The sequence below is a fragment of the Arvicola amphibius genome, chromosome 4, assembly GCF_903992535.2.
Source record: "Arvicola amphibius chromosome 4, mArvAmp1.2, whole genome shotgun sequence".
NCBI classification, from domain to species: Eukaryota; Metazoa; Chordata; class Mammalia; order Rodentia; family Cricetidae; genus Arvicola; species Arvicola amphibius.
In genome coordinates, this window is record NC_052050.1 from 154,295,789 (window position 1) to 154,309,669 (window position 13,881).

The 13,881-nt window shown below is 50.8% G+C and overlaps 2 protein-coding genes across 11 annotated transcripts in view; both read right to left on the reverse strand.

Annotated features, from left to right (window-relative positions):
* The window catches only part of LOC119811649, a 31,540-nt gene extending 27,992 nt beyond the window's left edge, over positions 1–3,548 (reverse strand). The window contains exons 1-2 of the mRNA XM_042054931.1: positions 3,397–3,548; positions 985–1,145 (exon numbers count right to left, since the gene is read on the reverse strand). Coding sequence (XP_041910865.1) covers positions 985–1,145; positions 3,397–3,472 — 237 coding nt within the window. The 5' untranslated portion in view covers positions 3,473–3,548. The remainder of the gene's footprint in view (positions 1–984; positions 1,146–3,396) is intronic.
* A 4,920-nt stretch (positions 3,549–8,468) lies between these two features.
* Mcf2l (MCF.2 cell line derived transforming sequence like) overlaps positions 8,469–13,881 on the reverse strand; it is a 143,943-nt gene continuing 138,530 nt past the window's right edge. For 7 of the 10 annotated variants that reach the window (XM_042054826.1, XM_038324916.1, XM_042054827.1 and 4 more), the window contains 4 exons: positions 11,329–11,450; positions 10,595–10,707; positions 10,121–10,224; positions 8,469–9,982 (listed from right to left, as the gene is read on the reverse strand). In XM_042054826.1, coding sequence (XP_041910760.1) covers positions 9,897–9,982; positions 10,121–10,224; positions 10,595–10,707; positions 11,329–11,450 — 425 coding nt within the window. In that variant the 3' untranslated portion in view covers positions 8,469–9,896. Of the gene's footprint in view, positions 10,225–10,594; positions 10,708–11,328; positions 11,451–13,881 lie in introns of all 10 variants that reach the window. The other 3 variants (XM_038324920.1, XM_038324923.1, XM_038324924.1) reach the window with 1 other exon arrangement.

Here is a 13,881-nt window from a genome sequence, read left to right on the forward strand (position 1 = left end):
TGAAACAAGAGGAACCCGGTCTCAACAATTGGTCCTATCCTGACACACCCTTCCTAGGAAAAACGTTCAAAGGCAGATTCTGGCTAGAATGGAAAATGCTTAAGAATGTTTAAATATGCCCCCTTTACGTAATGAAACCATAGGGCTGGGCAGAGTAGCACATACCTGGAATTCCAGCACTTGGCAGGCAGAGGCAGAGGCAGGAAGAGAGTGTTGGAGGCCAGCCTGGGCTACAGAGCAAGACCTTGTTTCAACAAACTAAAAGAAACAAACAGATTTTAAAAAAAAAAAGAGAGAGAGTAACTCAGAATCGTAGTGCACATGGCCAAGTGTGGTGGAGGAGGCCACAGTGTTTCTCACGTTTCCAGAGGAGCTGCCTGCTGCAGGGGCAGCAGTGAGAGCTGTGTGTGTGTGCGTGCATGTGTGCACGTGCGAGAGAGAGGAGAGAGAGAGAGAGAGAGAGAGAGAGAGAGAGAGAGAGAGAGAGAGAGAGAGAGAGAGACCCTCCTTGGCAGGGCGCTCTTCTCAGGTCAACTTCACAAACAGCCCTTGATCCTTAGGGAATAAGGGATTTTCCTTTGGGAAAATAGTGGACACATCAAGTGCGCTTTAGGAGGGTTTTTTCCTCTGTTGTAAAAAGTTGCATATGGGCTTACAGTAGATGGCCAGTTCAAGCACCCTCTCCGCTATTGCTAGGGGTCTTCTGTGAGGAGAGGGAAAACTGTGGTTGGTATGCAAAATAAATGGGAAACATGTTAATTAAATAAAAAATATCAAGAAGAAAGTAAATAGATAAAGCACATTAAATATTTTTTTAAAAATGCATATGGCATGGTTGAGAGTAGAAGCCTGTGTGTGTCAGGGTTCCTGGGCTTCAGCCACCACAGAAATGGGGAGACAGGCTCAGAGACACAGCTGTGACCCCCGCCATCCCCAGCTCACTTCTCTCCAGTCTGGGTAGCACCCGGGGTGAGGGACACTCACTGCTCTGTCCGTGCTCTTGAAGATCTCTCGGGCTTCCTCAAAAGAGCACTGCTCCTCGAGGCATTCTCTCTCCAGGGAACCCGGCCACAGCTCCTCCAGGAACGCGTAGGCCCGCCTTTGCCTGTGGAGGACACTGTGTGCTTCCTCCTGGGTTATGAAAACTGAGAAACAGAAGGTCCCAGGCAATACTGGCAGCTTTCCTCAAGCTGATGGGAAGCCACCCACACTGGACCCTCCACACCCACACTGGATCCTCCACGCCCACACTGGATCCTCCTCCACACCCACAATGAATCTTCCACACCTACACTGGATCCTCCACACCCACACTGGATCCTCCACGCCCACACTGGATCCTCCACACCCACACTGGATCCTCCACACCCACACTGAATCCTCCACGCCCACACTGGATCCTCCACACCCACACTGGATCCTCCACGCCCACACTGGATCCTCCACACCCACACTGGATCCTCCACGCCCACACTGGATCCTCCACACCCACACTGGATCCTCCACACCCACACTGGATCCTCCATGCCCACACTGAATCCTCCTCCACACCCACACTGGATCCTCCACACCCACACTGGATCCTCCACACCCACACTGGATCCTCCACACCCACACTGGATCCTCCACACCCACACTGGATCCTCCACGACCACACTGAATCCTCCATGCCCACACTGGATCCTCCACACCCACACTGGATCCTCCACACCCACACTGGATCCTTCACACCCACACTGGATCCTCCTCCACACCCACACTGAATCCTCCATGCTCACACTGGATCCTCCACACCCACACTGGATCTTCCACACCCACACTGAATCCTCCATGCCCACACTGGATCCTCCACACCCACACTGGATCCTCCATGCCCACACTGGATCCTCCACACCAACACTGAATCTTCCATGCCCACACTGGACTCTCCACAACCACACTGGATCCTCCACACCCACACTGGATCCTCCATGCCCACACTGGACTCTCCACGACCACACTGGATCCTCCACACCCACACTGGATCCTCCACACCCACACTGGATCCTCCATGCCCACACTGGACCAACCATGCTCACACTGAATTCTGAATGGCCACACTGGATCCTCCACAGCCACATTGAACCCTAGACATGAGTGTGGTGATGGGGATGAGGGTTCTAACTTACCTAAATTAGTCAGGGGTGCAAACCAAAACCCTATAAGACAACTATGCTACATAGACTGTGTGTCTGTGAGGGGGTAGCCAGGGGAAGCCGTGGAACTGGGATGGGAAGAGAGGAGAGGAAGAAAGGCAGTTAGGGAAGAGTCAAAAGCAACCAGTGTACTCAAGAACAGGGCTAAAGGAGAGAGTGGGGCAGGGTTTCTTTGCTGAAGAGGCACCCATATGGGCCTTTCTGGAAGGAAATGGCTTTGGGTGGGGCTGAAAATGTGGCTCTGGTCACCAGGAGGATGCTGTCATACCCAAAAGGAGTGGTCTCTGGAAAGACAAGACTGGAAGACAGTCGCATCATTTAGGGACGGGACAGCAAGAGGGAAGAGGAGGGGGTAAGGACCATTGTAGCCTTTTCAAGCTGGAGAGTCTTTCGTGACTGGTGTTCCTAGAGAATCAGCCCCTGCTGTGGAAGAAGAGCAGATGGAGACGCTGTCAAACAGGACCTGCCAAGGACCTTCACCAGGCAGAGAGAGCCCCATCTGTCACCAGCCATTGGGTCACACACAGCTTGATCAGAGCTGAGTGGTGAGCCCTTCGAAGAAGGCAAGTTTGCTTCAATAAACCTCCTAGGGTTCCAAAGCAAACTGGATCCCAAGGTCCCCCACCCAGCTGCAGAGTATCTGGGAAAGTCGGGGAAGGGCAGTTGTAAAGCCATTGCTGTCCTGTTACTGTTCCACAGGAGAGCAATCTGAGGCCTCAGAGCTGTGTGTGTGTGAGAGAGAGTATGTGTGTATGAGTGTGTGTGTGTGCGCGTGTGTGCGTATGTGTGTATATGAGGGGCTATGGCTGTAACCATAGGGCCAAGACATGAACAAGCCCTGTAGCTCAGTGTCCTGTGGCTGTCCTGACATGTGAGACCCCTTGCCCCAGAACTCTGCACTGAGTGGCCTCCAGAGCTAACTTCACAGGCAGGTGTCCACAGGGGGACAGTGGCAGCAAAGTTCCCTACTTCTAAAAACTCTTTGGAAAACAATAGCCAAAGCTCCTGCCCCCGTGAAGAACAGCCTATCTCCCGGTGGCAAACACCCAGACACTATTAACTTTTGGCAGGGACACACATCTGATGGAGCTGCCTGGGAGCGGGTTCCTGTTGATGTCCCAGCTGCTGTTGCGAACAGCTTGGCTTCTCAACTCACCCAATCCACAGAGAAACCCTCCCTGGACAGATGGGACTTCCGTACCTACAGTTCCTAGGGGTCCCTGAAGCTGGAGCAGAAAGCAGAAAAACACCAGCCAGCGGCGAGCCTGAGGAACCATGGTGCGACTGTTGCTTCTTGCTGGGGCTTGTCCAGATGCTGCTGGGAGGGCAAAGGGCAGGGGGAGGGGAGAGGGGTGGAGAGAACTGGAATGGAGGCTGGAAGCCTGTGCTGTGGGCTGGAGGCAGGCGCACACGTCTCCAGTAGTTGTACATCCAGGGAAAGAGGAAAGGCATGGCAGGAAAGTGGGCTCATACTGGAGGTGGGAATAGATCTCACCCACAGGATGTTCACACCCACAGCGAGGACACTAAAAAGGACAGAATGCTGGGTATGGCCCTAAGGCCTAGAAAAGACTTTCAGGGGAAACCTAGGCTGGGCTTGCTAGCTCTCAGGAGCTGTTCTGCCCCGCTCCTCCCCACCCTGAAGGCAGCCCCCAGCGGAGGACCGATGAGTGGTTCCTCCGTGTCCTCTGGCCCAGGCCTCAGGTGTGGCTTCCCGACACTGGGTTGCCTGTGATCGGTTTCTCGGGATGTGAGACTTGCTGTGTAAAAACTGGGTCTACCCTAAGGCCACGGCGTCTACGGATATGCAGCCTCCTGGATTGTACTGTGGGTTTGCATCGAACCTCTGGGGGGGAAAAGACACTTTTCAGGGACAGGTAGAAGGATGATCTCATCTATGGGACACTGACAGTACCCATCTGTCCCTACCTGGTGGCCACCACAGTCTACCTCAGGGGTACCTCTGACTCCTGGGGTCCCTTCAGACTAGGCAACACTTCTTCTTCTGGGCTAGAGGTCAAAACTCACCCAGCAAATCCCAACCCTCACCACAGGGACATGAGAGGAGGCCACAGCAACTTATCCCAGCTCTCACCTGAGAGCAAAGGCCTGGTCCCGGAGTTCCCCTCCCTTTGATCTCTAGGCCATGAGTATTCAGCTCTCTGTGACTGGAACAACCATAGGTGCACCAGAGGACAGAAGCCGAGCCTACCTGGTGTCTGGGCCCTGGCTGAAGTTTCTTCAGCAGATGGGGACCTCCCTGTGGCACGTATCTGGGCAGGCTCCTGAGTCTCAGGTGTCAGGGGTTCCCCCAGACCTGCAGGGGCCTTGCCTATTTGGTCTTCCTGTCATACCAGTCCCATGGCTACCAAGAGCACTGTGCTTAGCCCTGACACATGGCTTGGAGAGGTAGGCACAGGGGCCACTGTCTGACTCTCTTTTGGACCTGTCCCCACTTACTTTCTCAGGGAAGACCAAGTTCCCCTGCAGCTCCCAGAGTCCTCCTTCTCTGTGACTCCCTTGTGTGTGCTCAGGAACCATCTTCCCCCACCTTGGGATAGGAAACGCCAAGTCTCTTTCTCAGCCATGTTCATCTTTCCTTTCCCAAGGGCTCTCCCTGGAGCCTGCAGGACGGGACTGGGACCCCCAGCATCCTGTCACACACCAACCTCTCCCTCGTACAGCTGACAGAGTACCGTAAGTGACCGTAGGCTCAGAATTACCTGGGGACACACATATGCCATGGTCACACTTGCACATGTACCTGTTACACGCACACCACCTTCATACTTACGTAGCATCCTTACACATGCTATGCTCACACACACACACACACACACACACACACACACACACACACACACACACACACATCCATGACACCTACACAGATACAGGCTCTTCTACTCCATGAGGAGCCAGAATCTTAGGAGTGGTCCTAAGAACAGAGCTTCTGATGCCCTAGGAAGGTTGTGGACCAGTGGTGATGATGTTAGTAACTTAAAGTTTAAGAACTAGAGAGCTGATATGAATTCTGAGATTATAACTGTATCACTTTTATTTTCTCTGGATCTGTGTCTTTCTTTGTGGGTTTAGTCTTGCTAAAAATAGGTGACGCTAAGATGCTCCTGGATTTCCCAGTTACGTACAGTTGCTTCCAATCCACATGACTCTGCATGTCTTTCCTTTCTGCCATTTCACAGTGTTTCCAGTAAATGATCCTAATCATGGTACACCCCATGTTTGTCCTCTATGCTGCAAAGGCTAGCTCACCCCTCTCTTCTACTTTGACTTTGCTTGGATAAGGATTCTTTTTTTTCCTTCCTTCCTTCCTTCTTTCCTTCCTTCCTTCCTTCCTTCCTTCCTTCCTTCCTTCCTTCCTTCCTTCCTCCCTCCCCCTCCCTCCCCCCACCTCCCTCCCTCCCTCTCTCTCTCCCTTTTTTTTTTCTTCCTTTTTTTGGCATTTTTTTTTTGAGACAGGGTTTCTCTGTAGCTTTGGAGCCTGTCCTGGAACTAGCTCTTGTAGACCAGGTTGACCTTGAACTCACAGAGATCCACTTGCCTCTGCCTCCCAAGTGCTGGGATTAAAGGCGTGTGCCACCACCGCCTGGCTTGGATGAAGATTATTAAGAAATCTAGAAACTTAAAGTTTTTGCTTTGAAGATTGTTAGGCATGCTTTACCAGGTTAAAAACTGTTTTTTTAACTCAATGGCATGATAACAAGATAAATGATCGATAAAAAATTCTGTACAAGCCGGGCGGTGGTGGCGCACGCCTTTAATCCCAGCACTCAGGAGGCAGAGGCAGGCGGATCTCTGTGAGTTCGAGACCAGCCTGGTCTACAAGAGCTAGTTCCAGGATAGGCTTCAAAGCTACAGAGAAACCCTGTCTCGAAAAACCAAAAAAAAAAAAAAAAAATTCTGTACATCTATGAAGCTGCTGACTTACATGATTGAATTTAACGTGGTAAATCACAGCATTATTTGTCTAATATTGCCCCATAATTAAATGACATAGGCAAATTTACTTGATTAGAATATGTGGGGTTTTTTCCAACACAGGCCATTGCTCTTGATTGCCCACCGTAGCTAGATGATCGCTGAAGATGCACCGCACATGGCCTGCAGCACAGAGAAAACTCAAACTGGAGCTGACTCGGAAACGTGCCCCCGATGGCATTTTCATAGCTCTGAAAACACCCACCAGGAGAAACAGTCACCAACCGTTGCAGCCATCAGTGAACCCTGCGTGACAGAACAGGGGCCTGCAGGTAGATGAGCCTATGGTGAAATAGCAGCTGACTGTTATGGGGGAAACCAACTCTTCTCTGATTTGGATCTGAGGCTGACTCAACAGGAGGGAATGCATGTCTGATCCTGTAAAACCTGGCCAAAAATTAAAACAAATAGAACAAAAATCCCCCTGGCTTGGGAGGTTATTGGCCCTATGGGATGTGTGTGTGTGTGTGTGTGTGTGTATGTGTGTGTGTGTGTGTGTGTGTGTGTGCGTGCGTGCACACTACCACTGTTGCTTTGTAAACAGACATGTTGTCACGCTGTCTCTGAAATAGTTTCTTAGTTTTTCTATAAATTACATTTTTCAATAATCAAGGTTTTGATTTTTATTTATTTTCTTCCCTCAAGGTAGTAATTCTTCTGCAGACTTTGTTCCACTGATTATATTCAGCATCTTACTCAAGTGAGTGACTTAGCAATTTTGTCACGATGGATGATGTGCGGTTCAATCCCAGGCATATTTCAGGGGCAGCCCTCATGTGTCTCATTTTCTGTTTGATAGACGGGTGTCAATGTCTAGGAAGGTAGTATCAGTGTCAAGGCTTGCTCTCAGCATTCTGAGCATTATTCCTGGCTTACAAGTTTGTGATCACCTCCTCGTTCCTTATACTTCAACCGCCCTGAATTTCATTTTTGTTACTAGTCTTACGATGTCAGAGTTCTTTTGAGGTTTCATTCATTTATTCATTTTCCGTCATTGCTTACTTTTTGTTCGGAGTCTCCCTTAGCAGTGATCTGCCTACTTGGTGCTGCCTGACACACCAGTTAGGACACTAGTCATGCTGTGAGCCAGACACATCTGGATCCATCCCGTCATTACACTTTTGTGTTTTCTGCTCACCATTTCCCCATTTACTGACCCTTCCTTGCTCCGATCAACACACTTCCCTCATTCTCTAGCTTGTCAGCAAGGAGTTGCCGAGGGTGTTATTACTCTGCGATGTCTCTACTGCACGTCTCTGGTCCCCTTCACATTTTTCCACAAGTACATCCTGGTTCTATTTTGACATCATCACCGTCTGATAAAATAAAACCCACATTATGACATGCTGGGTGCCTGTGTGTCCTCGACATCCTGCCACTTCCTGCCTCATTCTTCTACCTGCCACACTGGTCATTTGTGACCATCACTGAGTGCCAGTGTGTGCCAGTGTGCTGGGAGCCCAGTGCCTTCACCAACGTGGTGGACAGAGGGAGTTGCTGGCCTTTCTCTAAACTTCATCCATACAACCAAGACTTCTGACTTTAAGTGTTCATTTATATCAGCAGTAGAAAATAAAAGCAACCATGAATGAAGCATGGAATTTGTTTGTGATGTGGGATTCCCCTCTGTATGCTATGAATATGTTTTATTACCATTGGTTAAGAAAGAAGCTGCTTTGGCCTAAGGCAGGGCAGAATAAAGCCAGGTAGAAAATCCAAAGAGAGAGAGAGAGAGAGAGAGAGAGAGAGAGAGAGAGAGAGAAGGTGGAGTCAAAGAGATGCTATGTAGCTGCCGAAGGAGAAATACGCCAGAAAAGAACCTTACCCCCGTAAGCCATAGCCTCGTGGCGATACACAGATTAATAGAAATGGGTTAATTTAAGATGTAAGAGCTAGCTAGGAATATGCCTGAGTCTTTGCCCAAACAGTGCTGTAATTAATATAGTTTCTGTGAGATTATTCAGGTCTGGGTGGCTGGGAAACGAATGAGCTGTCTCTGGTTACATGTTTGTTTTGTGAGATAGGGTTTTACTGTGTATGTAGCTCTGACTAGCCTGGAACTCTCTAAGACTGGGCTGACCTCAAACTCACAGAGACCCACCTGACTTGGTCTCTGCCTCTGCAGTACTGTGGTTAAAGGTGTGTATCATACCTGGCAAATGGTGACATTTTAAAGTATCTCTATGAGGATGAGATCATAAAAGGGTGACTTTTTTGAACAGGTTGGGCAGATTATATTCCATGATTCTTCCTACATAACATATACACCAGAAATGCTACAGAATCTTTGCACGGTTTTTATTTTATTACCATTCTCTGAAGGTGTGGCTAGCAATGGCTCTGCAAGCCACAGGGGGGTAAGAGAGGGAGCATTTTACCTGGACATACAATGGTGAACGAGCCTCGGTGGCCTCCCATGGCAGCAGGGTGAGGAGACAGGGAGGGACCGTAAAGTGACAGAGGTTCAGCAGCATGAGACCATAAATACATCCTTTACACCCAGACCATATGTACACATGTGAACATATATATACATACATACATATAAAAATATCTGCCCTACTGGGCACAGAATGTTTCCAAAGAACAGAATTTGTTTCTCAGACACACAAAAAGGGGTAAAACAACAGTTTTGTGACAGTTCTGCCGTGACTTGAATGAAGGCTGCAGGTCTCCCATGAGCGAGGGGAGGGGAGGCGGGGCCTGCCCTGACGCGGAGAGGCAGCCAGTGCCTGTGTTGCTGAGGATGGCTGACAGCATGGATTTTTACATTTTCTTTAAAAATAATAAAAATATCCTAATTTAATGACATTCTTTTAAAAAAATGGAGAGTCTCCTTTTTATCGTAGAAAAGAAGGTTAATATTTTAAATTATACTTTACATTTCTTGTGGAAACAGAACCTATGCAGATGCAGGACTCTCCGTGATTTCCGGCTGCTTCTGGTGGAGGAGAAGGCTGCAACTCACCAGGTTTCCCTTCACCTGTGACTGGTGTGTTCCAGGGAGAGCCAGGTCTCAGGGAGAGCGCCCAGAAATCACTTAGTTGTATAAACAACGTGCTTCGATGCAAACCCCGGTAACAAAAAAATAGTTTTCTATCAAATACAGTATCAAATTGTCATTTCATGTAAACACAGTGATTCTTGGTAAAGATTTGAGGCCAGAGTGCCACAAAAAAAATGGCCATGGGATTAATCCCTGTTTAAAAAAAAAATCAAAGACTTAGAAAAGACAAGAGCCCCTTAGTCCCCTCTGGGCTGTTGGTAGCAAACTGTCCACTCCTGTTAGAAGCGCCTTCCTCAGGATGCTGTTCCCATAGCAAGCACCAGAGAGGTCAGGACACCTTGGAGAGGCTGCACAGCAGGGCCTGTTGGCTGCCCAAGTATGAGAAAGGGCATCTCCCACCTTTCTGCACAGGGGTCTCCTGACCCGTAGCCCCTCCTCCTCTGTCCACTCTGGAGTTTTAAAAGTAGCTTTGGTGGTAGACTGCTGTCTCCCGGCTTCTGTGCATGCAGTGGTGTCCTGGTGCCAAGGCCCCAGTGTCTACTGAAGCACGCGGTTGATAGGGTCCTCCTGTCGCCGGCTGTCTCTGAGCACCATCCCCTCCCACGCCAAGCAAGCCCAAGCAAAAGAAAACTTAGAGATTTGCATGCTGGTCTACTGCACGATGGCCTCGAGTGCCCGCCACAGAGGCCTGGCCACTATCCCTGGAGCTCGGAGAAGGGGGTAGGGCAGCCCTCGCTGCAGCTGGAGGAGTTGCTCAGAACGGCTGACCCTGGACTGGAGTCTGCGGGAAACCAGTGGAGACAGCCTTCGGCTCTGGCCCGTTCCTCTGCGTGCCTAGAAACCCTCTGCTCCTAAACAGGCTCAGGGCTGAGGATCTTGGCAGGCTCAGGGCACAGCTGGCGTGCACAGTGGGTCTTACCTGAGCTGCTCAGACACTGAGCTGAACTGGATTTGCCCAGGAGGGTGGACAGACTGCTGGCTGGCACCCATCCCTCCTTGCTGCTGGTCAGGTCCCGGACATACCTGAAAGGGGAGGTCAGTGGCTATAATGTACCCCATGCCTACAGCCTGTGGCTGGGTACCTCTGAGGTGGGATCACATAGATCATGTATGTCTGAGGTGGGATCACACAGGGACATCTCTGAGGTGGGATCACTGGCCATGTGTGAGGTGGGATTACACAGGGGCATCTCTGAGGTGGGATCACACAAGGTCATGTCTGAGGTGGGATCATACATGTTCATGTCTGAGGTAGGATCGCACAGATCATGTACGTCTGAGGTGGGATTGCACAGATCATGTATGTCTGAGATAGGATCGCACAGATCATGTATGTCTGAGGTGGGATCACATGGGGGCATGTCTGAGGTAGGAGAGTTCACTGCCATCTTACCAGAGCCCCTCGGCGCCCTCCTCCACTACTTCCACCATATCTCCACTCCTCATGGCAAGCGTGTCAGGGCCCTCCTTCTCGTCACCCATCACCACCGTGTATTTACCCGGAGCCTGAGGATGGCAAAGGAGCAAAGCTTCAGCCTGTGGGTGCCTCTCAGTGCCAGCAGGCCAACAACACATCCACCCTCCATCTTCCGTGTAGTGCTAGCTACACACCAGCAGGTGCTCCTGCATGAGAGCAGGTTTCCATGGGCCAGCAAGGGAAGGGCCAGTGCTGTACTGGGTCCTGCCATTTTGTGGAGGTTTTGGTGAGATCTGGCTTAAACTAGAAAGATCCTAGTGCTCGGGGGATGTACAACTCATGCTGTGACCATTTTAAAGACAAAAATGGATGCACCAATGTGTCCATGGAGCTACATGTCTCTATGGGCTCCTGAGCACCTTGCTAATTTCCAAGCCAGTATGGCTATAGCTTTAGGAAAGCTTGGTTAGAACATTTGACCAGTGTGAGGTACGAGCTGCCCCCTTAAGAAGGGGTGAACCATGCGTGAGCTCTAGGCAGGTGGGCACACAGGTCCAGGGCACTATGGGTAGTGGATCATGATCCAAGTGAGCATTGCGCTTCTCTGGATGAGGAACAGTGGCTGAAAGGAGAACCCAGGCCAAGGTGGATTTGTTTAGGGGACACAGAGGCCACCCTGAGCCGCCAGCCAACAGGGAGGCCAATGTTACCAGCTTCTTGGAGCCCACTCCAGCATCTTCCTCTGCATCTGATGAATTGATGAGCTCCTCAGCACTGGACCAGCCTCCGTCTTCCTCGGGGGCTTCCAGAGAGTGGGATGTTTTGCTCCAGCCTAGGAGAAACAGCTTCCTGTGAGGTCCATGCCCATGACAGTCACCACTACCCAAGTGTGTTCCGTATGAGGCCCACAGATCCCCTGGAATATCAGCCTGGGACTCTGAACATGAGCCTATTACCTTCCTAGTTCACTGAACTGTGCTGCACATGACAGCTCTGACTCCCCACTGGGTCCTTCTACACGGTTAGAAAAAGCTAGGCACATTCTGCTGGTCCACTCTGAGGGGTAAGATGAGGCCCAGGACTGCCCTGGACGTCTATACTCCTTCAGGTCCCAGCCCTGTCAATGCCACCTACTGGGACCCTGTGAAGGGCGGGTCTTCAGTTGAAACTGTGATGGCTAACATCACTTTGCTGGCTGGGAAAACAACTTCCAGCAAGAATGATCATCTAAATCCCTGGACATGTTAACAACCAGATGCATTCAGTTGTGGTTCTCCCTGGACAGGTTAACAACCAGGTGGATGTCGGGCTGTGTGTGGGTAACCTAGCAATCCCAGTCATGCCACCGGGCAAATCCCCTGGATTGGACAATGTACCCCACATTTCCTACTGCTTCATTCCTGTCTCTCCTGCTCCACAGGGCAGCATCAGTGTTTCCCTTTTCGAGAAGATGGAGATGTCGAGTTCTCATTGAGCACACTCCTCAGACAGTGGTAGGAATAGGATGAGGTGACTACCCTGTCCTTCCTGGTACTAAATGCAGTCGCTATGTGACACTGGAGGCCATGTCAGCACACAACAAAGCAGAGCAAGGAAAGCCAGCCTACTTGTTGGAGCTGCGTCTAGATAGCCCTGGTGTCATACTGTACTGGGTGCTGGTGCATGTGGGGGGGTGACATGAAATCAGAGCAACAGAGAGGACTGCTGGTCCAGCAGCCACTCCCGTGGCTGAGGACGCTCAGAGCCAGTGATGAAAAGCCTCTGCCAAGGAACACTGGGAAGGCTCTTCTGTGTTCCTAGGAAACAGGCGGGCCCACATACTCCCCAGACACCAACTGTGCAGGCTCAGGGCCCATCCCCACTATGGCAGGACTAGCTAGAGCCCTTATGATCTACCTCCCTGAGGCCAGACTCCAGGGCCTGGGGACAGCTGTGTACTTAGTCCTGGAAAGTGCCACACTAGGCTTGCATACATGTAAGAACTGGGTTCTAGGAGTTTCCAGCTACAAGCATGTGCCCTTCTTGCTCCAAGCACATGTGCAGGCAGCTTGACTCATATCTCTCCTCGTCCCCTCCAACCATCATGCTGCTACAAAGCTCCCAGGGGGCCTCTAGATAATCAGAAGTGAAGTCCAAGGGCAGCAGGAGCAGATGAACACTCCCAAGCACACATCCCATCATTGGAGACCATACTATATAGAAATCTTTGCCTTCCTGGGTGTTTCTATGAGAGACTCCCAGAAGCTCTCTCTTTGGCAACTACCATCGCTCGCAAGGGTCAGCTGACCCAGATGGCAGCACCAGATCATGCTGCTGCCTGTAGCATGATGACCTCAAATTAAGTGGCATCACGCTCTTTGGGGATTCTGGGAGAGTGCATGAGAATGTTAGCCAATTTCCTGGCACCCCCACCCCCTCAGGTGTGGGCCGCATCTGCACTTCAGAAGATAGAAAGGAAGGGAATGACTGGCCCTCTTATGCTACCTGGCCTTCTTCTCTGCAACCCAGAAGGCTGCAATGTTGTCACTCAGACTCAGGGGAAGGGACACTGGCAGAAACAAAATCACTAAGCTGGGACAAGGCGGGAATGGCATTCGGCACAGCCACGGCTGTGTCTGTCATCTCCAAACACCATGTCCCATGGAGGGATTTCTCGGGGTTCTGGGTAACAAGTGGAAAGTACTGAATGAATAAAAACAGACTTTCTCAGGACATCTCAAGACAGTAAGGGACTCCTGAGCAACGGGGAGCTTAACATTAGAAAGCTGGGCATCTACCCACTTGGGAACTCTTGGCAGCTGCTGACCTCTGGGGTTGCAATTAGGTAATTAGGGTTTGAAGCATGGAGGGTTAGAATGAGCCTGGCAGTAACCATGAGGATGGCCTTGGTAATCCTCGGGGGACAGGGAGGCCTTGGGTTTTCCAGGGAGAAGGAAGCAGGGACATAAAGCCGAGAATGGAGCTAAATTCCAGGGACCCACATGAATGGCCATCTGTCTGGTGCAAAGACCTGGTCCTTCTGCTTATTCCCACCCAGCATGGTTGGGCCAGCTGGTGACCTGGGGGAGGGTGTAGGTACCAGGGCCCTTTGAACAGGGCACCTGCAGCCTATACCAGCACCCAGAGATAGATCCCAGTGTGAACACTGGTCATCCAAGCTCTGCCTGAGCCTCTCTGCTTGCCACCGATGGGCCAAGGAGACAGCAGGGACATGGCATCTTCCAGCACCTGTCACTGGGCATCAAACTATGAACCATCACTTG